The sequence below is a fragment of the Perca flavescens genome, chromosome 12 (assembly GCF_004354835.1).
Source record: "Perca flavescens isolate YP-PL-M2 chromosome 12, PFLA_1.0, whole genome shotgun sequence".
NCBI lineage: Eukaryota > Metazoa > Chordata > Actinopteri > Perciformes > Percidae > Perca > Perca flavescens.
This window is the reverse complement of record NC_041342.1, coordinates 15,868,706-15,889,765: the sequence shown is the minus strand read 5'-3', so window position 1 is coordinate 15,889,765 and position 21,060 is coordinate 15,868,706. Positions and strand designations below refer to the sequence as shown.

General features: G+C 38.3%; 2 protein-coding genes across 4 annotated transcripts in view; both read right to left on the bottom strand.

Annotated features, from left to right (window-relative positions):
• Positions 1-7,075, bottom strand: part of spidr (scaffold protein involved in DNA repair) — a 34,134-nt gene extending 27,059 nt beyond the window's left edge. For both annotated transcript variants that reach the window (XM_028594206.1, XM_028594208.1), the window contains exons 1-5: positions 6,811-7,075; positions 6,407-6,568; positions 6,215-6,278; positions 4,846-5,052; positions 3,583-3,719 (exon numbers count right to left, since the gene is read on the bottom strand). In XM_028594206.1, the coding sequence (XP_028450007.1) occupies positions 3,583-3,719; positions 4,846-5,052; positions 6,215-6,278; positions 6,407-6,568; positions 6,811-6,825 (585 nt within the window). In that variant the 5' untranslated portion in view covers positions 6,826-7,075. The remainder of the gene's footprint in view (positions 1-3,582; positions 3,720-4,845; positions 5,053-6,214; positions 6,279-6,406; positions 6,569-6,810) is intronic.
• An 831-nt stretch (positions 7,076-7,906) lies between these two features.
• Positions 7,907-20,244, bottom strand: mapre2 (microtubule-associated protein, RP/EB family, member 2). Of its 2 annotated transcripts, XM_028593531.1 has the most exons (8): positions 20,154-20,219; positions 14,882-15,011; positions 13,000-13,127; positions 12,155-12,300; positions 11,804-12,020; positions 10,990-11,138; positions 9,583-9,741; positions 7,907-9,309 (listed from the first exon to the last, which is right to left on the bottom strand). In XM_028593531.1, exons 2-8 carry the CDS (start codon positions 15,001-15,003, stop codon positions 9,211-9,213), a joined length of 1,020 nt encoding a protein of 339 aa, XP_028449332.1. In that variant the 5' UTR covers positions 15,004-15,011; positions 20,154-20,219; the 3' UTR covers positions 7,907-9,210. The 2 variants fall into 2 exon arrangements, with proteins under 2 accessions (XP_028449332.1, XP_028449333.1); XM_028593532.1 differs by lacking the exon at positions 14,882-15,011 and having other exon boundaries at positions 20,154-20,244.
• Positions 20,245-21,060: the final 816 nt, after the last annotated feature.

Genomic DNA, 21,060 nt, shown 5'->3' with positions numbered 1-21,060 from the left:
GCCTCAGCATTCAGTAAATTTATAGTCATTAAAGATTAAATAAAACCAATAAACTCAATCATACTGCGGGTGGATATGGTACACTGATAATAATATTAATAGCTTGGATTTTTGTAGCACCTTTCAAGGGACCCAAGGATGCTTTACATGAAGGCAAAACAAGTAGCAAACAAACAGGACAAATAAAATACATATAAAATAAAAAAAATAAATAAAAAAGGATTTAGTGGTTGCACTGCGATAGACTATCAGGCTGATTCATTTACAAGATATGGTTACAAAGTGATCTTTTTTTGCTTTATCACTGCTCACTACACCTGAGGGAATCAGTTCTTCCTCATGGAAAAATCCACAAGGAACCTGAGTTCCTGTCATGTGCAGACAAGACCAGCATACCAGGCTCTGTCAGCCAACATGCTCTCTTATTTGAATCAACTTGACCCTGCTAGGCAGAATGCCAGCAGACGTCACACACTAAACAGCTACAGAGAAAAAGGAACACTATGTTCCTGGCCCTGGCTCAAAAATGTTTTCACCCAGCACTGAAAGCATTGTAAGTACACAGCTCTGCACAGCCTCATCCACTCACAGGTTTTCCTGAACAAACAGTAGTAAAAGGATGTTTATAGCCCTGCTCTGTTGACACGGCCCTGATCTAGTGAGGAGCCCCGATGTGGTGGAGGTTGTTGACCCTTAAAGCGGTTGATGATAGCGGACTAGGACACGCTTCATCTGGGAGGTCACCATCCTCTTTGGCCTTGAGATGCAAAGTAGCCCTCACAGCTCCGCCTATCCACTTTCAGCGCTAGTACAATAACACAGAAAGCTGGCAGACATACGCCGAGTGAGTCAGCCGCACATTTATCTGGAGTAATGAACTTGGACTTTTCTCCTCTGAATCCTGTTAGATCCGGTTTGATTTAAAATTGGCAGTGTGTAAGCAAGCTTTCCGGGCAGCAAAAAAAATGTACACTAGGTTCCACTTTGCTGCTTTAACTGAATCAAAATCTACCGTATTTTGATTGAAATGCTATGAAAGATGCTATATAACTAAATGATATTCCCATTACAGAACATCTAATTGAGTGATGAGCAATCACACGGTCAAAAATACAACATGCATACATTTCAGTACAACCATATTGGAAAAACCAGGACCCATTAGACTGTCTATGAAGTAGACCTCTGACCACAAGCCTCCTGTTAGGTGATCTTGAGTCTTTTTTTACCCCCAAAAAGCTGATAGCAGCAAATTAAACTGTGACAAGGGGAAGTAGCTTGGTCTGTGGGTGGGTGTGTGTGTGTGTGTGTGTGTGTGCTTCCTCTTGACATACAGCCTGAAAAAACTCAGAGCTTTATCACAAGATACCGGTTACTTAAATGCATCTTAAGTTTAATTAGTGCAGTACTGTGCTGATTTGATTGATTTCTGGCTTCAACCATCGCCATCTTGTTCAAGGACATTTTCCAAAACCGCTATCTACACAACCACATCAACTCAATTTGCCACATCTAGCTGATCAATTACATGTTCTAAATGTGTGCTACAACGACGAAACGCTGTGTGGTCTTACACCTTCACCACTCCTTGTACATTCTGTAATGCCAGCCCTGCCTTTAACAAACACTGCTCCTGAATCACTTCTGAGAAGGAACAGTCAATCCAAGTCTCCAAAGCATACAGGAGGGCCTGCAAAAGATTGACTACTATGATAAGACAAATATCTTTGTCTAATGAAATAGCATGAGAAGTGTGTTCAGTAAACCACAGTGTATGCATCATATTACATGGTATTATCTGCTGATTATTTTCTTGTTTCATTTTCAGAGAGCAGCACAAATTCTCAGAGCCCAAGCTGATGTCATTGAATGACTTGTTTTGTCTTAAAAAACAGTCCAAACCCCATAAATATTCAATTCATTGTAATGTAACTCAAACAATGCAGTATAGCCCCACATTAAGCTGGGACCATCAAATGTTTGGCATTTCTGGCTGAAAAATGACTTAGTCAATAAAAGCCAATTAATCTTCTGTCAATTGATTATTTAACAGTGTTGCAGCTCTACCATGTTTTGATTTCAATAAATAACACTATTAAAATGGTTTAATTCTTTACACATTTGAGTCTTAGAGGATCACAAGCAACTATTATCTTCATTAAAGTAGAAAGGTTTCATCTTTATGCATTCCAAACGGTTTTAATGCTTTGGATCAGTGAATAAGTGGCAGCTTCTTTCTCCACACTCAGCACTTTATTGCTACCACAGCTTGTGAACCTGAACCCAGAAAGAGCACAATGCAATGCTGGTTTGAGCCTGTCAGGCCCTTTTAGGATATGGGAACATGACTGCAATACTCCACCTAGTGGTATAATGGCTAAACATAGAACAGAATAATACATCAAAATAAGTAAAACAATGATATGAAGACTTATAGAATACAATAATAAGTATTCTTTTACATTACACTTAAACATATGCATTCATGCCATGTAACCAAAACTGATGGTAAAGCCCATCAGTTTTAATACACACAGTTTAACAGAACATCAACTTGTGTCTTAATGGACTTAAAAAAAAAAAAAAAAAAAAAAAATAAAGTACCGACACATATGACACTACTTCTAGGATAACTGCATGCACTGACAGTCAACTGAACACTTTTAATTAGAAACATAAACTGGACTCAATAAGCTGTGTAGTTTAAATGGTTGTGTGGCACCATCTAGTGTTCATTAAAAACATAACACCCTTGAGAAAATGTGTTATACTGTACAGTGGCTTGCATAAGTTTACACACCCATGCTAAAGTTGACTAAAATATATATAATAAAAAAACATCTATTGGAAATTGATCTTAATGCCTTAATTAAAAAAATGAGGAAAAATCCAACCTTTAAAGGACACCAATTTTCTTTGTGAATGAATAATGTATCGTAAATAAATAAATGTTCTTCCTTAAAATACAGGGGCTATAAGTAAGTACACCCCTATGCTAAATTCCCATAGAGGCAGGTAGATATTTATTTTAAAGGCCAGTTATTTCATGGATCCAGGATACTATGCATCCTGATAAAGTCCCCTTGGCCTTTGGAATTAAAATAGCCCCACATCATCACATGCCCTTTACCATACCTAGAGATTGGCATGGGGTACTTTCCATAAAATCATCTCTCAATACAAATCAAACCAGCTATTAGGCTAACTGAAATAAAACCATGCCAATCTCTAGGTATGGTGAAGGATGCATAGTATCCTGTATCCATGAAATAACTGGCCTTAAAAAAAAGAAAAAAAGAAAATTGGTGTCCTTAAAGGTTGGATTTTTCCTCATTTTTTTAAATTAAGGCATTAAGATCAATTTCCAAAGGATGTTTTTTATTATATATTTTAGTCAACTTTAGCATGGGTGTGTAAACTTATGCAAGCCACTGTACAGTAGAACATATTTTCTCAAGGGTATTATGTGTTATGTGTGGGGGGGGTGATGTCAGGCTTTATGCATGAAATGAAAATCCATTGAGCCAGACTATATAGTGTTGGAAGCAACAAAAAGTATCAGAATAAGTACACTTCACTCACATTTGTAGGTTTAAGAGGTAAATCTTCTGGCTTTTCGTCAAAGGACTCCGACTCACAGTCAGAGATTTGTTGCCCGCTTTCCTTTTCAGCATCACATTCATCCAGATCACTGTCTGTGTCAATAACAGGAAGGTCATCTAAAGAAAGAAATGAAATTAGTTTGACAAAATATTTTTAACTCAAGGTCCACTTACTAGCTTTTTTTGTGGCTTTTAATCACACACATCCTATCAGTGAATGGAAATAGCTCAGTTGTTATCAAGTGATCAAAGAAAAAATGCTTATTTCACTTTCTTGCCACAAGTTAGATGACAAGATTGATACCACTCTCAACATAAAGAGTGGTATCAATCTTCTCATTTAATTCTCTGAAGAAAGCAAGACGCATTTTTTCCCATAAATTTGGAGTGAAGTACAGTATTCCTTTAAGATGATTCAGTGTTTCCCACACATAGACTAATTTGTGGCAGTGTGCTGCACCATCAACATTTCGTTATTAATTTCTTCTTTTTGAGAAAAAAAACATTCTGCTCGCACACACACACACACACACACACTAAGGTGAGGCTTAATCACAGCGTTTGTCTCCATAAAGGAGAGAAGACGGCTGGCGAAATTCACAATTTCACAAAAGGTTGGTATTTATCTTGTGAACACCTTTACACAAACACAATCACCGACCCGACTCTTAGCAAACAAGCAATTGCACCTGCTTTAGAAAGTTAACTAGTCGCAAGTTTGCGGTAAAATGCAGTTGGGTTGTCAAGGTCAAAACACTATATGTAGCAGCTGTGAATCAAATAAACGTATTATAAATAATGTTATGTCAATATTTACTCTTACAGTGAATGTTTGCTGCTTCAATCCAGATGAGTATTGAAAAGTATTTCCCGCAACTGAAAAAGGCACGTGTTGAGGATGAGGAGCAGCCTGGACCGGATGTATCAGTCTGAAACAGAGCTGAACAGTCCGACCAGTGTAATTAGTTATGTTATTAATTTGTTTACAATATTTTCAGGCTTCAACCAGTGAAAGACGGGGTCAGGGAGAGAAAGAGAGAGATTTGTTAGGCATTAAAGTAGGAGAGGAGGACAGCATCCAACAGCGTGATCCTCCTCAGTTTTTGATACTTGATTGTTACGACAACACCCCTTGTGATTAATAAGTCGTTATGGAGTATTCTAGACTTAGTGTAATATTAAACTTTAAAAAAAAAAAAAAAAAAAAAAAAAACCTCAGCAGGTCACAACGGACATAATTTACCTTTATCAGTGCTGAGCATGCGCAGAACTCTTGTGTAAGACTGAACGGGAGCTGTGGGTCTCCCTGGTCTCTGAGGATGTTGTTGCTGTTGAGCCGCAACTCTGGAGAGAGGCTGCTTCTGGTTCTCATCATCAGACTGTTCACCGTCACTGGAGCTCCACGCAATGTGCACTGGGTCCTCATTACAGTGAACAGCACTGGTCTGGACTGGGCACCACACAAGAGAAAGTATTGATGAGGTGTCTGTTAAATTGTAACAATTAAAACCATAGAGACCCATCCACACAGTTGAGTGGTTACACTCCCCACATATGCACCCAAACCAAATTAAGCACACAGTTAATGTATATTCCTGTGTGTCCGTTACTCTGTCCTCTCCACTGTCTAAATTAAGAATAGAATAAATCAGGGGTGGGTATTGTTTGTATTGAAATTGTTTAGTTTTTTTTCCAACAAAATGCGGAAGACATCTCAAACATTAAATGTTGTATAAACAAGCATCTGTACAAAAACCTCCGTAAAATAGTGTTAAACTGGCAAATTATGAATTTTAAAATCAGGAACCATCTGATCAAAAAATAATAAACAAATCTGACCAAACAATCAATGACATCTTTCAGAGCTTGGCCGTTTTTGATAAGCTGCATTATGACCATATTTTGGTCAACACCAAACAAAATTTAGGTAGGATATTCAGCTCTAGTAGAAATCAAGTGTTCAGTCCAAACATATATCAAACAGAATGTGATTTTATTAAGCATGTCAACATTATAATTATAATACTTTTGGTTAATTTAAATAACAAAATTGTGATTATTACTGAGAAATAGGGATGGGAAAGAAAATTAAAAATCCTAAGTATCGTGATTTTTTTTTGCAACAATTTTTAAAATCTATTATTTTCCCCAGAATCAATATTTTTTACCAATGACTCACCTAAATATTTTCTGTTTATACAGTACTGCTGACAGCAAATACATCAGATCAGTTTCCAGCAAAACAGACTGACAGCAGAAAATGTACTTCTTTTCAAATGAAATAAATGTTGACTGACATGTGATGTGCATTCTTTCTAGAAAACAATTAGTTTTTAGAAATGTCTCATGATTTATTTTCTCTAGAAGTGTATTATTCAACTTTTGTTTTTGTTAAAGAAGGAAAAGAAAATAGCAATACTCAATACTTACTAGAATCGCAATAAATGAAAATCAAAATACAAATCAAACTGGCACCCATGTATCGTGAAAGAATTGAATCGGGACAAACGCATACCGTCCCAGCCCTACCAAGAAAGCCCACAATATGTTTACAGTGATGATAACATATCAATATATTGCACAGATAGCCAACATTAGAGTAAAGCAACTACCTAAAGCAGGGGACTGAGCCAACCTTCTTATGTCAGAGAGTTTCCTTCCTGATGACTTGAGGTTCTGCAACAAAAACAATGTTGGAGTATCAGGGGAATAATGCATAACAATTGGGGGTTGGGGTAACGTTAAAGTGATTAATATGGGTATCCATTATGTCATCATGATGCATCTCACAGAACGTTATCAACCTGAATCACTGGAGTGTCCAGAAAACTGTCTCCACACTTCTCCCAGCTCTTGACGGAAGACACGGATGAAAGTGATGGTGGCTCTCTTCCCACTTTTGGTAAACCATTTTTGACATCATCCGGAAAGAAAACACACTTTATATCCTTGTAGTATCTTTTACGCTACAAAAATTGAACATAGAGGAATGAGGGGTCAAGTCAAAAACGTTCTTTATCACTCAAAAGAAAAACACTTATTTGATAGCTCTTATTTAGCCCCGATTCTCATTGTGGTGGCTGTCCGGCATCAAGTTTAGTTTTTAACATGAGGCGGATAACTTGGGTTGCCAAAGCTAACTAGCCTGTAGCTTAAAGTTAGCGTAAACTGGCTAGCAATTTAGCTAGCTAGCTAGCAGGTTCCTTACCTTTCTGGAAGACATGGCGACAAAGTAGAGTAAGTTTAAGCCACAGCTGTAACGTTAGTTAATGTGTGTCCACAGAACATTAACGTTATCCAATCAAATCCCCTTTTATTAACCCATCATTGCGAAATAGAGGTTTCCTGGTGGTTGCTAACTTACTATCGCTAGTTTTGCAAACTAACTAACGTTAGCAAGCAGCAGCACATAGTTCTTCTAGCTGTTGCTCAATTTGAAGAGGGGTGTGTTTGATTATTCAACAGCGTGGACCGGAGGCAGTCCGCGCGCGCGTGTGTACGTGCGTGAACTATTGATTCAAAATGACAGTGGTGAAAAGTAACTAAGTACATTTACTCAAGTACTGTATTTATGTACACTTTTAAAGTACTTTTACTTAACTTCAGTATGTTCCATTTTTTCATCAAAATATTATACATTTGTACAGATTTAAGTACCCAACAGTATAAAAAGTAGTTAATATTCAAAGAGTTCATTTGCAAAAAAGACAAAAACAGATACAAGCCATTCCATTCTTAAAATGAATAAACTAACACCAGATTGCTATTCCGTGGCTTGCACAGACAAACATGATTATCTATGAAAGAGATTTTATATATATATGTGTGTGTGTCTTTGAGATATGTTCTTATAAATTAACTCTTCAATTTAGCTCCACATCCACCTGGATTATCATTAAAATGCTGATTATTGTATCCAATACAATTACAAACAACACTCTTCATAATGAGTACTTGTACTTGTTTAGTATTTTCACACTGTTGTATTAGTACTTTTACCCAAGGAAAAAAACAACCACCTATTCCAACACTGCCTGTTTGTATAAGCATTCTCTGCATTGGAATACAGGTTATGGTAAATTATCATCTAATGAAATATGTATTGTTACAAGTAAATTGCTCACTTTCTCTTGCATGATATATCGCTGTGTGAGAAACTTTCTGCTCCATCTCTGAATAGAGAAAAACATCCTCAGTTGAAGGCATATATTATTATAGATAGTTGCAGCACATAACTTAATATAGTTCTGATAACATTGACCAAGGCTAGTTGCTGCTGTTGGAGTGACATGACAACACTCCCATGGACTCAAAATGTAATTTTATTACAGCAAATCCATCCGAATCTCAACATCTTTCAAATAGCAGGTTAAACATACAAAAAGCTCACTTAACATACTGGTTTTTTATTAAATATGTAAAAAGCAGGTCAAGTTATTCACAAATAAAATGCAAACATGCAACACGTTTTGTGGGGGAATGCATAATGAGTGGGACATGAAAAAAACAAAACATTTACCATTCATTAATTATTGACAGTACATGTTTACATTCCTTTTCATTTATACAATAATATATAACTGAATCATTATGGTGCACTGCCCAGTTCAATATTAGTAAATGCAATATTAAGAAAGGGTATACAATGTACTTACTGGAATATAGCATGGCAAATTACTCAGTGAACCGACTCTCCCTAAGACCTGTGGTTTAAAAAAAAAATCTGAAATCTGAACACACCACAAGTTCCAGCTGAGGTTTAAAACTTAAAATGCTGCATTGTAATAAGACTAGTCCACAATAATGTTTCTTCCTTCCAAACGTTCATGGCATACCAAGTTAACTCTATTACCAAACCACTTTGTATGGTGTGAATAACACATTGTTGAGCACACTGATTATCTGAAATTTGTGAGGATAGTTGTCAAACAATCATAAGTTGCCATTATACTACATTTTATTCACAATTCATTGACTGTATTGCCCTCCTTCATGAGGCTGCAATGCAGAATCTCGCACTATTCCTAAGGCTTAATAATAATAAATATGGTGAGGGTCTTATGGACAGATTGTCCAATACAGAGTCAAATGTCAGTGCAACATATGGAAGGAGGTTAAATAAGAGCTACTACGAGCCCTTTCAGGGCTTTGCTTATTGCATTCTTGTGATTAATATTGTTGATATGCAAAATAAAACAAAATAAAATTGAAAAAAGGACAGAAGCTGGGAAGTTAACACTTGCACTGACAGGTAACAGCTACCCGTCTAAACTTCAGCATTTCATCACGTCTACTGGAGGATTTGAATTGACTTTCCACCCACACAGTCCTTGGAAACTTCTGTGATGGTCTGAACGTGTTCTGCTGGTGAAGGTAGTCACCACAAACCTGCCACAGCCGTTCACCAAAAGTCACAAAAAACATCAAACAGTGAGCAGAGGGATACAAAAAATAAAAACCGGTGATGGTGCTTCTATTCAGGAGGTGGCTTCGTGTGCTCAGTCTTGGAGAGAACAAAAGAATAAACCATGAGGAAAAAAATGAAAATCCTGTAACAGTTCTCACATATTAAAAAGAGGGGTCTGACTGCAGTGAGGGACGATGGCAGTCAGTATTCATCCTGTTCCTCCTGCTGATCGTCTGGCGCCTCCTCATGGGCTTGCTGGTCCACTTCCTGTCCGTCACCCTCAGCCAGCTCTGCCCCTTCCTAAAAACAGACACACACAACAGAAAAGCTTAATACTAGTGCTACTGAAGTATGCTCCAAGGCACACATGTGATTATACACAAAGACTGACTTCTTATCTCTTTCAACCACACAATAACTTTCACATGATTTTACCACCAGGATAAATGCGTGTTTTACTGGCGTACACTGTTGCAACAACGTATCTAGGTCAGAAAAAAAAAAAAAAAAAAAAAAAAAAAGCCTCCAACTGTCCTAAATCCTGTTTAGATCAATCGAGGGTCACAGACTGACCTGTTCGTCTGAAGCATAAAGGACTTCCATTAGCCGTTCGACAAACGGGGCATTTTCTTCACCATGTTCCTGGCACAGCAGCTCCACCTCTCGCAGCTTGCTGAAGTAGTAGTCCCTCTCCTTCTCCACTCCTTCCAGTGCCGACTTTAATGTATTCATCTACAAATATTAAATTCATGAGATTATTTTTAGCATCAATATCAAAACACACAAAAATACGTGGGCTTTGGTTAGTGACAAAAGGCGAAGAATAACCAGTCACAAATACAAGTTTAAACCTGCAATAATTTTATAATTTTTTTGGATGCATTCAGGTTAAAATTCTCTGTAGTTTCATAAATATGACTGACCCATTTCCCACTGTCATTTGTTACATTGTTTTTATAAAAATATCGATTAAAGTTGTCCGACGTCCAAAGTATGTTGCTTAATTGATTATTCTATCGATTGAAACTCAATCTTTACCTTTTATCATAGTTTAGATAATCTATTGATCCATTTTATCATTTGTCAAGTAAAACTGCATTCTCGTCATTTGGTACCATTATAAATTCAATACTGCTGGCTACATAAACAAGTTCCAGCTCACTTTCAGAATGACTGGCTACATTTGCAGAAACTTGTTGGCCCGCTCAATGGACAACTACATGACATGGCTTCTATTTTAATGCTGTGCAGCTCTACAATTAAAAATGTACTCAGCCATGGGGCACTTGGATTTTTACTTTTTCTATTTTACTGATGCAGGCCTATGTGGATAGGTCCTCATAAATTGAGCGGAGTTTAGAATGCTAACACAAAGAAAGTGGAAGGTAAAACGTGCGGTATACTCGCCACGGACGACCTGTCTCGCACCACTGTGACGTCACGTCTATTTATACTTGCACGTGGTGCTCACTAGTTGCAGTCTTCTCCTGAACAGAGGTGGCGCTAATGAGGAAAGGCTACCGACTTTGCTATTTCTACGGACTAGAAGAAGAAAAAAGGTAAACAATGGCAGAACTGGCAGCAGCATTGACGTCAATGTTTCGATTTGATTCGATGACCTACTTCGTCGCACACTCAAAATCCTGGCGTGCCAGCAAGAGCTACGTCATTTTGACATCACATTGGTGCGCGGCAGGTCGGCTGCGGCAACTGTAAAAAGGCCTTAAGGGACATTCGGCCGAAAATTAGGGACATCCGGCGGAATTTCCGGCAGCACCTGAACAATCCCAAAATGAAACGTCGTTGATAAAGACTAACAATACTTTAATGATAAAACGATTAATAAGCTGCAGCCCTACTACCATCAGTGCGGTTTACAAGTGTAGGAAGTAGGAATGTGAGCAATGTGAAGAAATCCAAGAGTTTAGTGCTGCGATTGTTGGTTGCCGGTGGTCAGAATTGAGCTTTTTATAAACATACCTGCTCGGTTAGTTGTGTGACCTGTGCTTCCAGTTCTTTCTCTCCTTTGGCAGGAGCAGGTGTTGCAATTGCAGGGATCTTTTTGGCTGACGAGGGTCTGGATGTTGGTGTTGAGGACTTGGGGGTTGTAGAGCTCGACCTTGATGCTCCTACAGCAGATAAAAAGGTTTACTACTCAGAGATGGATGACTTGCAACGTCATTAACTTTGAGCTTGGACATAATAATCACTTGAGTTGTTGATGTGAAAATAAATACCATGGGCCAGGTACATACATGTGAAAACATGCCCATGTGTCTGCAAACATTTCACATATACTTGCATAGCAAAAAAAATGTTTACAACTAACAGTTTCGCATTGCCAGACCTTCCTCCATGCTCTGGTTTATTGGCATTTATTTAAACCAATCACAATTGTCTTGGGCGGCGCTAAGCTCCGAGCGGAGCCACAGTGCCGCTGTAAAATAGCCTCGGGAAGGAACTTGTTTTGGTGGAAAATGTGCACGTTCAAAAGGTTGTTTTAGTCGTGGAACAGAAAACTCAGATTGGACAGATAGTCTAGCTAGCTGTCTGGATTTACCCTGCAGAGATCTGAGGAGCAGTTAACCATAGTCTTCATAAATCCACCGGAATTTAAAATTCCAACACAAAAAAGCGGAAGGTAACAGGACATCCGAAAAAACGGACATCCAAAAAGAGTGACATCCGGCGGAATTTCCAGCAGAACAAGAGCAATCCTAGAAGTGGCACATCATAGATATAAACTACATCTAAAATAACCTTCACTTTCCTTTCTGCAGCAGATGAAGCTCACCTGCAGTAGGGGAGCTGGCTGCATGTTGGGACTTCTTTGGCAGGTTGAAGATCTGCTCACCAGGGTCTGGTGGGGGAATGGCATCCTGACCCTGTCTGGCTGCAACTGGGTCATACTCTTTACCGTCGTAATTGGCATCAAAGAACTTCTTAAACCACTGGATGAAATCGAGATTGTCTTGAAATCTGCCTTTAACCAGTTTCTCCACAGGAATAATCTGAAACAAGAAAGAGAGAAAAAGAGAATCAAAATATAAATGCATGCAGTTTACTCAAAGAACATGCAGTGTGGAGCAAGAATTTAATTGCATATACCTTGAACAGGGATTAAAGTCAGGTTAAGCAAATTTACCTTGTCCACATTCATCCGTTTGAAAGATGCCTGCAACAGTTTGAAATTGTGAATGTACTCGTGCTCCAATTTAGCTTGAAACTTGACCTTCTTAAGACTGATGCAGCCAGGGAAGAGCAGATCCATTAACTGGCAATACGCAGCTCCTAAAGACGTAAAAAAAAAATAGTTAGTTGATTACATAATGCCTTGCTTCAAAATTAGAGCCCAGAAACAGACAGGGATTTATTGTGCCTGCCTTTGCACGACAAAAATCAAGCCGAATAAAAGAAAAAGAAAAAAAAGATTGGGAGCTTTTTCTAAGTCAAGATCAATGACCCGGTTTCCTTAAAAAGATAACTATTAATGCAGATTCTTGGTAGCAGAGCTATTATTAACTGAGGCCTAGTTAGACCTTTATCCATTTAAAAAAAAAAAAAAAAAAAAAAAAAAAAAAAGAGGGCACCAGTCCAGCTCAACCTTAGTGTTGCAGCTATCAGATAAAACTCACATAAACCAAACTAGAAAGCACTTAAGAGGTAATCTACATCAAATAAGTAGTTTACAACTTAAGAAAAGGGAGGTGTGTTTGCGTTTCTGTGGGCAGAGAGTGATTGAAATTGGATTACTTGGTCCCAGCAGGAAACATGGCAGGCTACGCGTTTATTTATAGACAACTCTCTGCCAAGGAGAGGTGAGCATGTTTCCACAGGTTTCTTTAACTGCCAGCTTACACAGAATTATGTGAACACTGTGCTCTACAGGCAAAGATGTAATCTCTAAAACATGCTTCCCACAGCTTCTTTGACAGTCACAGTGCAAGCAGAGAGAAGAGGATAGAAAGAAGTATTTCATTCTGTTCTTACCTGAGGAGAGCTGCTCCACTTTTGTATAGTTTAGGCAGACAAGATCGTTAACCCAGGCAGTGATGTCATGCCTGCTCATAGTCTCCTGGGTTATTGAGGTAGAATATACGTTGACCGCCATCCCCCAACTGCAACAGAAAAATAACGACACTTAAAAACAAAAGCAATTATGCATCTAGAATCAAAAGGTGCCGTTTCCTCATACCTTAGGTTTGTTATTAAAATTGTTGATTCATTTTTTTATTTTTATCTACAGATCATCTAATAGACTAGAATGATACAATAATAATAATAATAATAATAATAATAATAATAATAATAATAATAATAATAAAAAAAAAAAAAAAGTATCCCTTCGGTGCAGGACGGTGAAAAATTTGCAATTTTCAGTAAATTAAAATAGTTTTCTGCATCTATGGCACAACAGACTGGACTGGACTACTTTAGCAGTGCACCTTTGCTATATTAACACTGACGTTGTAGCAGACCTTGTAGGTCCTCTTTGAATTTGTGCCAGCGATCCTTTAATCTGATTTCATCTGCATGGTAAAAAGAAGCCATAGCAAAGCCGTATAGGAAAGATGTTGTAATTTTACCTGCTTGCTTCCAGGGCACCTGCACCACTTACACTGGATATTCAGGTCTATAAACCAAAAGCATACCATGTGCCATCTCAAATGCTGCTTAAACTAAAGATTAAGCAGTTAAACAGCATGGCTACAACACAATGAATACATGCTTAAACATGTCATTAGTGACAGAAACATTGGAAGGGGTCTCACGTCCATGTTTCCCACACATTTGGTATACCACAACAGCCAAGTATATTAAAGACCGCCAATGCATATCTTGACCCATTTTAACAAACATTAGCAATTAAGTTGAAGTCAGTCCTTTAAAGTCCATTTGGTAACCGATTTGACACTGTGTGCACTCCTCTTTCATTCCCTTTACTAAAATTAAGACTGCATCATAACCATTACATATGAATTCAACAGTAGGGAACAGCATGCCAGCTGCATTAAAACACCACTCTTTTTTTTTATTTTTTGTTTTTAAGCGACTGATATGGTGTTAAATCATGCAAAATCATCATCATCATCATCATCATCACTATCCACAAGCCGACACCAGTGTACGCAGGGTAATAATAACCCTTCAACGTTGAAGTTGGGCTATCACAACACTGCAGCAGCAGATCGTCGGTTGACTGATTCTCCGGGAAGGAAAGGAAACTGGGCCAGCCGATGTCATGTCAACAAAGCGGATGTATGTGCTGCTAGCATGCTTTGTTAGCCCGGGCAGGGATAGCCTGCCGACACCGGGGCTGGGCTGATGCCTGGATTCAAACAGCGGGGGGAATCGGGCTTGTGCAGCAGGTCGTGAGGGGTTTCACAAATTAAAACATCACCCTCCCTAAAACACACGCACATCGTGATATCAGCGATTATTAGATAGCTGCGAAGTGTCATGTCACGGTGGGGAATATACTAGCAGCAGCAGCAGCAGCAGCGGCTGTCTGTGTATTCCTGTCATTTAACGATCCACTCCTCCAAAAATGTACCAGTGCCATTGCGCACCAAAACACATGACAACATAATACTGGTGCCAGCTATAATTCTGGGCGCCATATACCAGCAAAGGAAGGGCTTAAGCTAACTTAAGAGCGATTTACGCCACATACAGAGGGCTAATATGACAGGAGACTGAGAGATAACAGGGGAGAATAGCGGATGGGTGCAAAGCAAAAACCAAACACACGACGAGGAGGAGGAGGAGGAACAGGCCGGAATGCAGGGTTCTGTCTGCAGCAGTGTTCCTCTTTGTATTATTATTTTTTTCTCTTACATGAAATCAAATGAGGACCATTACACTGATTTACCTGTAGGCGCGCTCTCCCCGCACTGTATTTTTCCTGTAAGGAATGATGTTGGTTCCGTTGTCCGGGACGATGTCGTTGTTATTCTCTCCATTTGGGGAAAGGGCTTGGGTGGGACCGGGCATTTGGGTCTCTAAAATGTTGAACAGATAATCTGTTCTCTCTCTGGCCAGGAAAAAAAAAAAAAACAACAGGAACGATGCAAATGCTAAGAAAGTGCCGCACCTCCGGGTCTCTTTCCTTGTCTGCTTATTCTCCACAAATCTCTGCCCTAATGACGTCGCTGCACCCTGTACCACGTGACGGGTTGTCTGCCTCTTCCTTATGGTGGGCTATTTAAGTACTCCAAATTACATTGATCACTCGGGTGCTTAAAAAAAGCATCATCACCAGTCAGATCAATGCCTGTCGCTTTTGAGATGCAGATCAACTTTGTGGCAGCTCATCAAATACTCAGAGACAATACCCAATCAACTGGGAAGTAGGAATTTGATCAAAAGGAAAATGCAGCCCACCCAGACCTCCCCTTCAAATCTTTAGGGGATTATTAAATCACAACACACAATAGATGTGATGTGGCTTAAAAGGAAGAGCAGGCAGATCCTAGTAAATGTGGCGCTGATGAAAATAATTGCAACACATGGTATGAGGAAGTGCAGTAAAATGTTATGATGATTACTAACCATATAAATCAATCAATGACAATATCACCATAAAAACACATCAATTCAACTGCTAAAATGTTGTAGGGCTGCAATGATTAGTCGATTAATTCACTGATTAATAAATTAGTAAATCGACATAGGGCTGGGTGATATGGCCAAAATCTTTTACTCCGTTATTATTACAAATGAAATAAATGTGAGACTGACTGACTGACATGTGATGTACATTCTTTTTAGAAAACTAAAATGGATAATGAAGATACATTTCATTAATCTAGATTATGTTTTGAGATTATAAAATCAAGTCATGAAATAGGGGAAAATGTCCATCACCATATACACACGATTTATTTTCTGTCAACCAACGAATCAATTAACCGACATGTGCATGAATTCACAAATATCCACAGGGGTGTTACAATATGCTTCGTCGTTTATCCAAAGATCACAATTCAATACACATGGTGTTGTGTTGTAGTGCTGTTGTCGCTAAGATATCTCCCGTTTGTGTTGCTACATCTGTTGTTTTTATATTGTGAAACACTGCTTTTGTTGTGTGTGGTATTTACTGCTGAGCAACCGCTCTGAAAAGCTCAGAGAAACTACACCGTTTCATTAAAGTCTTGTACTACATTTAAAAAGGGGTGAATTCTCAGCTCAGATTTGTTTTTGCTGTACTGAAAGAACATTTTATTTTGTCAAATTGTGAGACTGACAACAGTCCAAATGTCCCATGGATCATTTCACCCCTAGTATTAAAATATCTGTATGAGTTGAGGCCAACTTATATTAACATGGTAAGTAATCAGTGATACCAGCAGGTCATGTATTTAACAGGCATGATGGAAAACTGATTTGATGACACAACTACATAACAACATTGAGCTAATACAACACAGCTGTTTTTTTTTTTTTTATACAGGAATTTTAAGCATTAAGTAAAGCAAATCATACAGCCCTTAACTCTACTGATGTAGCTTTGCCTTTGCTGTCAGGAGCTTGACACCCCCTGCAGCAAAGGCCTCAGCGCAAAGTTACAGCATTTCTATTATTCTGTAGAGTTGTTTTACTGCCTTCATTTTTTTTTTTTCTTAAAAAGACAGTCCTTTTAGTTTTGATGTGAAATTTAGAACACAAACAGTTAAAGAAATGCAGGTACAGACTTTTTGAGATCAACAAACGATCTAAAGCATCACCATCAGTCCAAACATTTTTGGCCAGTAATGCTTTCAACTTTTTTTTTCATGTACTATCAGTTTGGAGTTTTTTGGGGTCAGGCTGAGTCAATCAATCAATTTTTTTTGTCACATGAAAATCGTACAAGGTACTATTCCAGTGAAATGTAATCCCATTAGCTCCTTCAATTTGTGCATGAGTCGTGTGTGTGTGTGTGTGTGTGTGTGTGTGTGTGTGTGTGTGTGTGTGTGTGTGTGTGTGTGTGTGTGTGTGTGTGTGTGTGTGTGTGTGTGTGTCAGACATCACAGAGGGTCTGACAAGTAGCCTAGTCTTGTCAGCATCAGTCAGGTCACTAGGCAAAATGTTTTGTTATACGCACTCTTTGCTTCTTCTGGTACAAATCATCGAAGCCCTACCGTAGTGGAAAGGAACCATGTTTCAGAAGCCTTTAACAGGGTGTTATTATTATCAACAAGAATGTCATTCTTCAGTGTACACTAACACCTTCAACTGCAGTGCCAGTAGTTTTTTTTTGTTTATCAAAATGGTGAATACTATTTTAAACTGTCCATCAAGGCTTTTAAAATGTAGTAAGGGATGTCTAATTCTCTCAACATGTGGTCACCATCTGTGTGCTGATTTAAAACTGTTTCTCTGGTGCCACCATCAGGCCAATATTTATTTACAATTTATGAACTTTTACACAGAGCATACAGACAGACTCTTGATCTCTGATAAATCAGACAAAAATAAAAAAGATAAAATGTCCAACAAATGAACTCTAATTCATTTTATCCAATATTATTTACCTCCATTTTGAGTTGTCTTACACCAGTTCCAATATTTACTACACTTACTTAACCTATTATGGTTATTCAACAGGATTATTCTCCATACTGTATGTATAGCCACAGCTTATTGAAGTTGCCTTCTTCTAAAGCTTTGCTTTGAAGACATTTCAGCACATATTTCAAATTCCAACAGTGTTTTGCTGTGAAATTATGGCCATAACTTAAATATCCACTCTCATTAATTCAGCTAAAACTAATCATACTGGAGGTTTTAAAAATCACATGTCAGAAAAGAGGATATATATGCCACGGATTGCATAATTTGACTGGGACTGCAATTATTCACCTTTGTACTGAAATGTGCATTAAAGCTACTCTATTAAGTGTTTTTATTTGTATGCATCCAGTGCTATATGTCTACAACAGCAATGCTAAATGCTCTTGAGACAAAGTGACAACTGCAGCAAATTGGTCTGATCACAATCGCACAACGGCAAGCACCCAGGTCCGCTTTGTATCTGGCAGCAAGCAGCAAAAGTGTGAAAGGCTACAATAAATTGGTCAAATTTAAGGGGCAGCAAGAAAACAAGAAAATCTGTGCTGCTTGTTCACATGGGCAGCAACTGCATTCCCCATACTGTACCACTGCTAAATTGAGCAGGCTGTTGTTGAAATGAACTTGCCACTTTCACGTTACGTGTCACCACAGAGGTAAAGCATGCATGTCTGTCTGTTTAAAGCAAATGTTCAGACTGTGAAGCGTAAGAATTAAATATGTAAATATTAGGCCATAACATGAGAGACACATGCCCTCGGTCTGTTTTTCATAATGTCTTCACCTGTAGAGGGGTTGTCCTCCTAGGTGCTCTTAACAAAGGGTTAGCATTTATTTTTCAAAAATGAAAAACCAAAGACATATCTGTCAGACATAGCTGTCTGTTATATGTATTTCCAGGCTTTCAGACTAATTAATCTCAGCACAGCGTTGTTGTTATAGGTACGAGTGAGATCATTGAATACAATCCAAGTCCAATTTGGGAAAATAGAATTGTGAAAATGAAGGCCTATTAGATGCCAATACAGCTACATAATGGCTTTTAATACTAAGAATTTTACAATGCTAAAAAGTAATTCACCAGGAATGTTAAACACAATGCAGTGCATTGCCAGATGATGTTGCAGAAAATCAGGTTCCACCTTTTTGCCGTACAACCCCGGGTTTGAAATGATTTAGGGTGCTGTGTTTTTTTTTAACGCAGTGATAATGTCTGAACATGGCCTTAAATGTTTCAAGACCGTATAGATAAATATGCTGCAGGCCAACTTGCAGGAGTAAAGAAGGAACTAAATGAAACGCTAGACAAATTATGTGTGAAGTCCAGTTCTGTCACTTTAGGAAACAATTACCTCAATGCATATACACACCACAAAAGGTTTGTATTTTTTTATGTGTGATGAATTTGTTGGAATTGATTGGGGTAAGTGGGTTTAAGTAGCTATGATAGAATCGTGTGGGTAACAGACTAGAAACACATTATGCAAGCATGATAATCTAGATTTTTATGCTTATACGTTAATGTTGCTTGCTTTACAGTCTCTGTTAATGCTGTACGTTAGGCTACAATAAATCACTGACCGTTGTTAACAAGCTCTTTCAGATTAGAGGAAAAGAAAGCTGTGTTTGCTCTCTACATTCATATCTTACCAGGCTCTCGCCTGCACAGGGTAATCAAGTGGGTGGGTGAGGGGTGATAGCTCCACCCAACAGACCCAGCCCTCAACATTCAAAAAATAGCAAGGAGGTCAGGGTTATCCTGAATTGTGGGTTGGGCAGGTTAAATGGTTTGCTAGCTATTTAAGGATATTATATATATTCAGGTGTAAAATATTCTTGACAAAGAGAGCTGTGCACAAACACTTTCAGGGGAACATTTCACCTAATCAAAATGAAGACAAGGGAGGGCCAGGACCAGGGAGCCCTGCTTTCTCATATTTTACATTAGTATCTTTTACGCCATTCCTTTAAATACAACACGTGTGTAAAGAAAATTGGTGTTTTTTGGCATTGGAAAAGGACAATTTTGCATTCAAGACAAAAGACCAAGGTGGTCCATGGTCACCCCCTCTTCTTCTCGTCTGCCCCAGTGCACGCCACTGCTCAGAAATAGCTAACTGAGGAAAACACGAGACAGTCTTGCCAATTTCTGAGATTTTAAAAACAAGTCCGTAACAAAGCATCTCGCAGGAGTGATTCTCGTGAAATCAGCTAACACTGCTTCGTGTCGGGGATGCCAGTTAAATGAGAAACGATTGGAAAGCAGGCTACATACGTAACGTTACAGAGTCAAACAATGGCAAAGCAACAAAAAAACAACATCGTGTTTAAAAAAGCCAGACGTTACGTACAGTAACGGTAGTACATCTTGTTCAGCTAACCGCCAAGTTACAGTAACGTAAGCTAACTTTGTTCCTGCTTTGTCAGGATAGTGACAGCCGACATATGCCCTAACCGCTGGGTAACATCACCATACGAACCACCGGTGCACACGTAAATACGCTCCGAGTTTGGCATTTACACACCATATTGCACGTCTCAGGTCAATTTACAGACTAGAATTGTTCAGCAAAACAAATCTGACTTACCAGTGAACTCCGATCCGCAGGTTACAATGTGTTAAAAATGCTGTTTTACGGCTGAGTCGCCCCACCCTCAAACGCCCGTTCTCACTTCACGATGAGCTGAGAGAGGGCAGCTTATTGGACAACGCTTCATCGGTGTGCCAGCTGATTGGCCCGCTAGTGACATCTGTGGTAAGTTTGACCAATCACGTCTTGATGCGTTGATCATTCAGAACATCCGACAGCTTTCCGTCTTGTCGCTCTGTGTCACACATGGGATGTATTCATAAGGTGTCACACAGTGTCACACAGTGATGTGACACCATAGAGATAGAACATCTCTATGGTGTCACATCACTTTTCCCCACAGAGAAACGCAAAATATTTCCGTAAACTAAATATTTATTCAACACAAAAATGGGCTAAATCCACCAAAATATAAAATATTTTAGTATCAAATGAATAACATATAACAATAATATTAGAGGATTATGCATATAATTGGCCCATATCTAAAAAAATAAATAAATCAAAATGAATGAATGATGACTTGATATTCATTGTTATAGTGGTTCAATCAATCAGAATGGCAAATATAAAAATAAATGTTAATACATTTTGAATATCTGAGAATCTTTGACTTTTCCAGCTTCTCAATGTGATTATTTGGTTTTCTTAATCTTCTATGATAGTAAATTGAATAATTGGGGTTTTGGACTGTTGGTCAGACAAAAGAAGACATTTAAAGATGTCACCTTGGGTTCTTGTGAATTTGTATATATTACTATAATACTAATAATATATAAACTTAATAATAAATGTTATTTATGTGTACAATACATACTTACTAGATTAACTTTAAATTCATAAATTCCTGTAAGAGAAATATCAATATACATGTAAGGGCCTTGCTGAGACAGCAACTTAAAGA

Bases quoted from the DNA above. Each gene is read 5' to 3' on its own strand.
- mapre2 (XM_028593531.1), bottom strand. From the start codon at position 15,003: ATGCCCGGTCCCACCCAAGCCCTTTCCCCAAATGGAGAGAATAACAAC. The intron at 13,128-14,881 runs GTAAATCAGTGT...TTTCTGTTGCAG, and splicing joins CGGGGAGAGCGCGCCTACAG to TTGGGGGATGGCGGTCAACG. The intron at 11,139-11,803 runs GTGAGCTTCATC...TATCTGCTGTAG, and splicing joins AGCCAGCTCCCCTACTGCAG to GAGCATCAAGGTCGAGCTCT.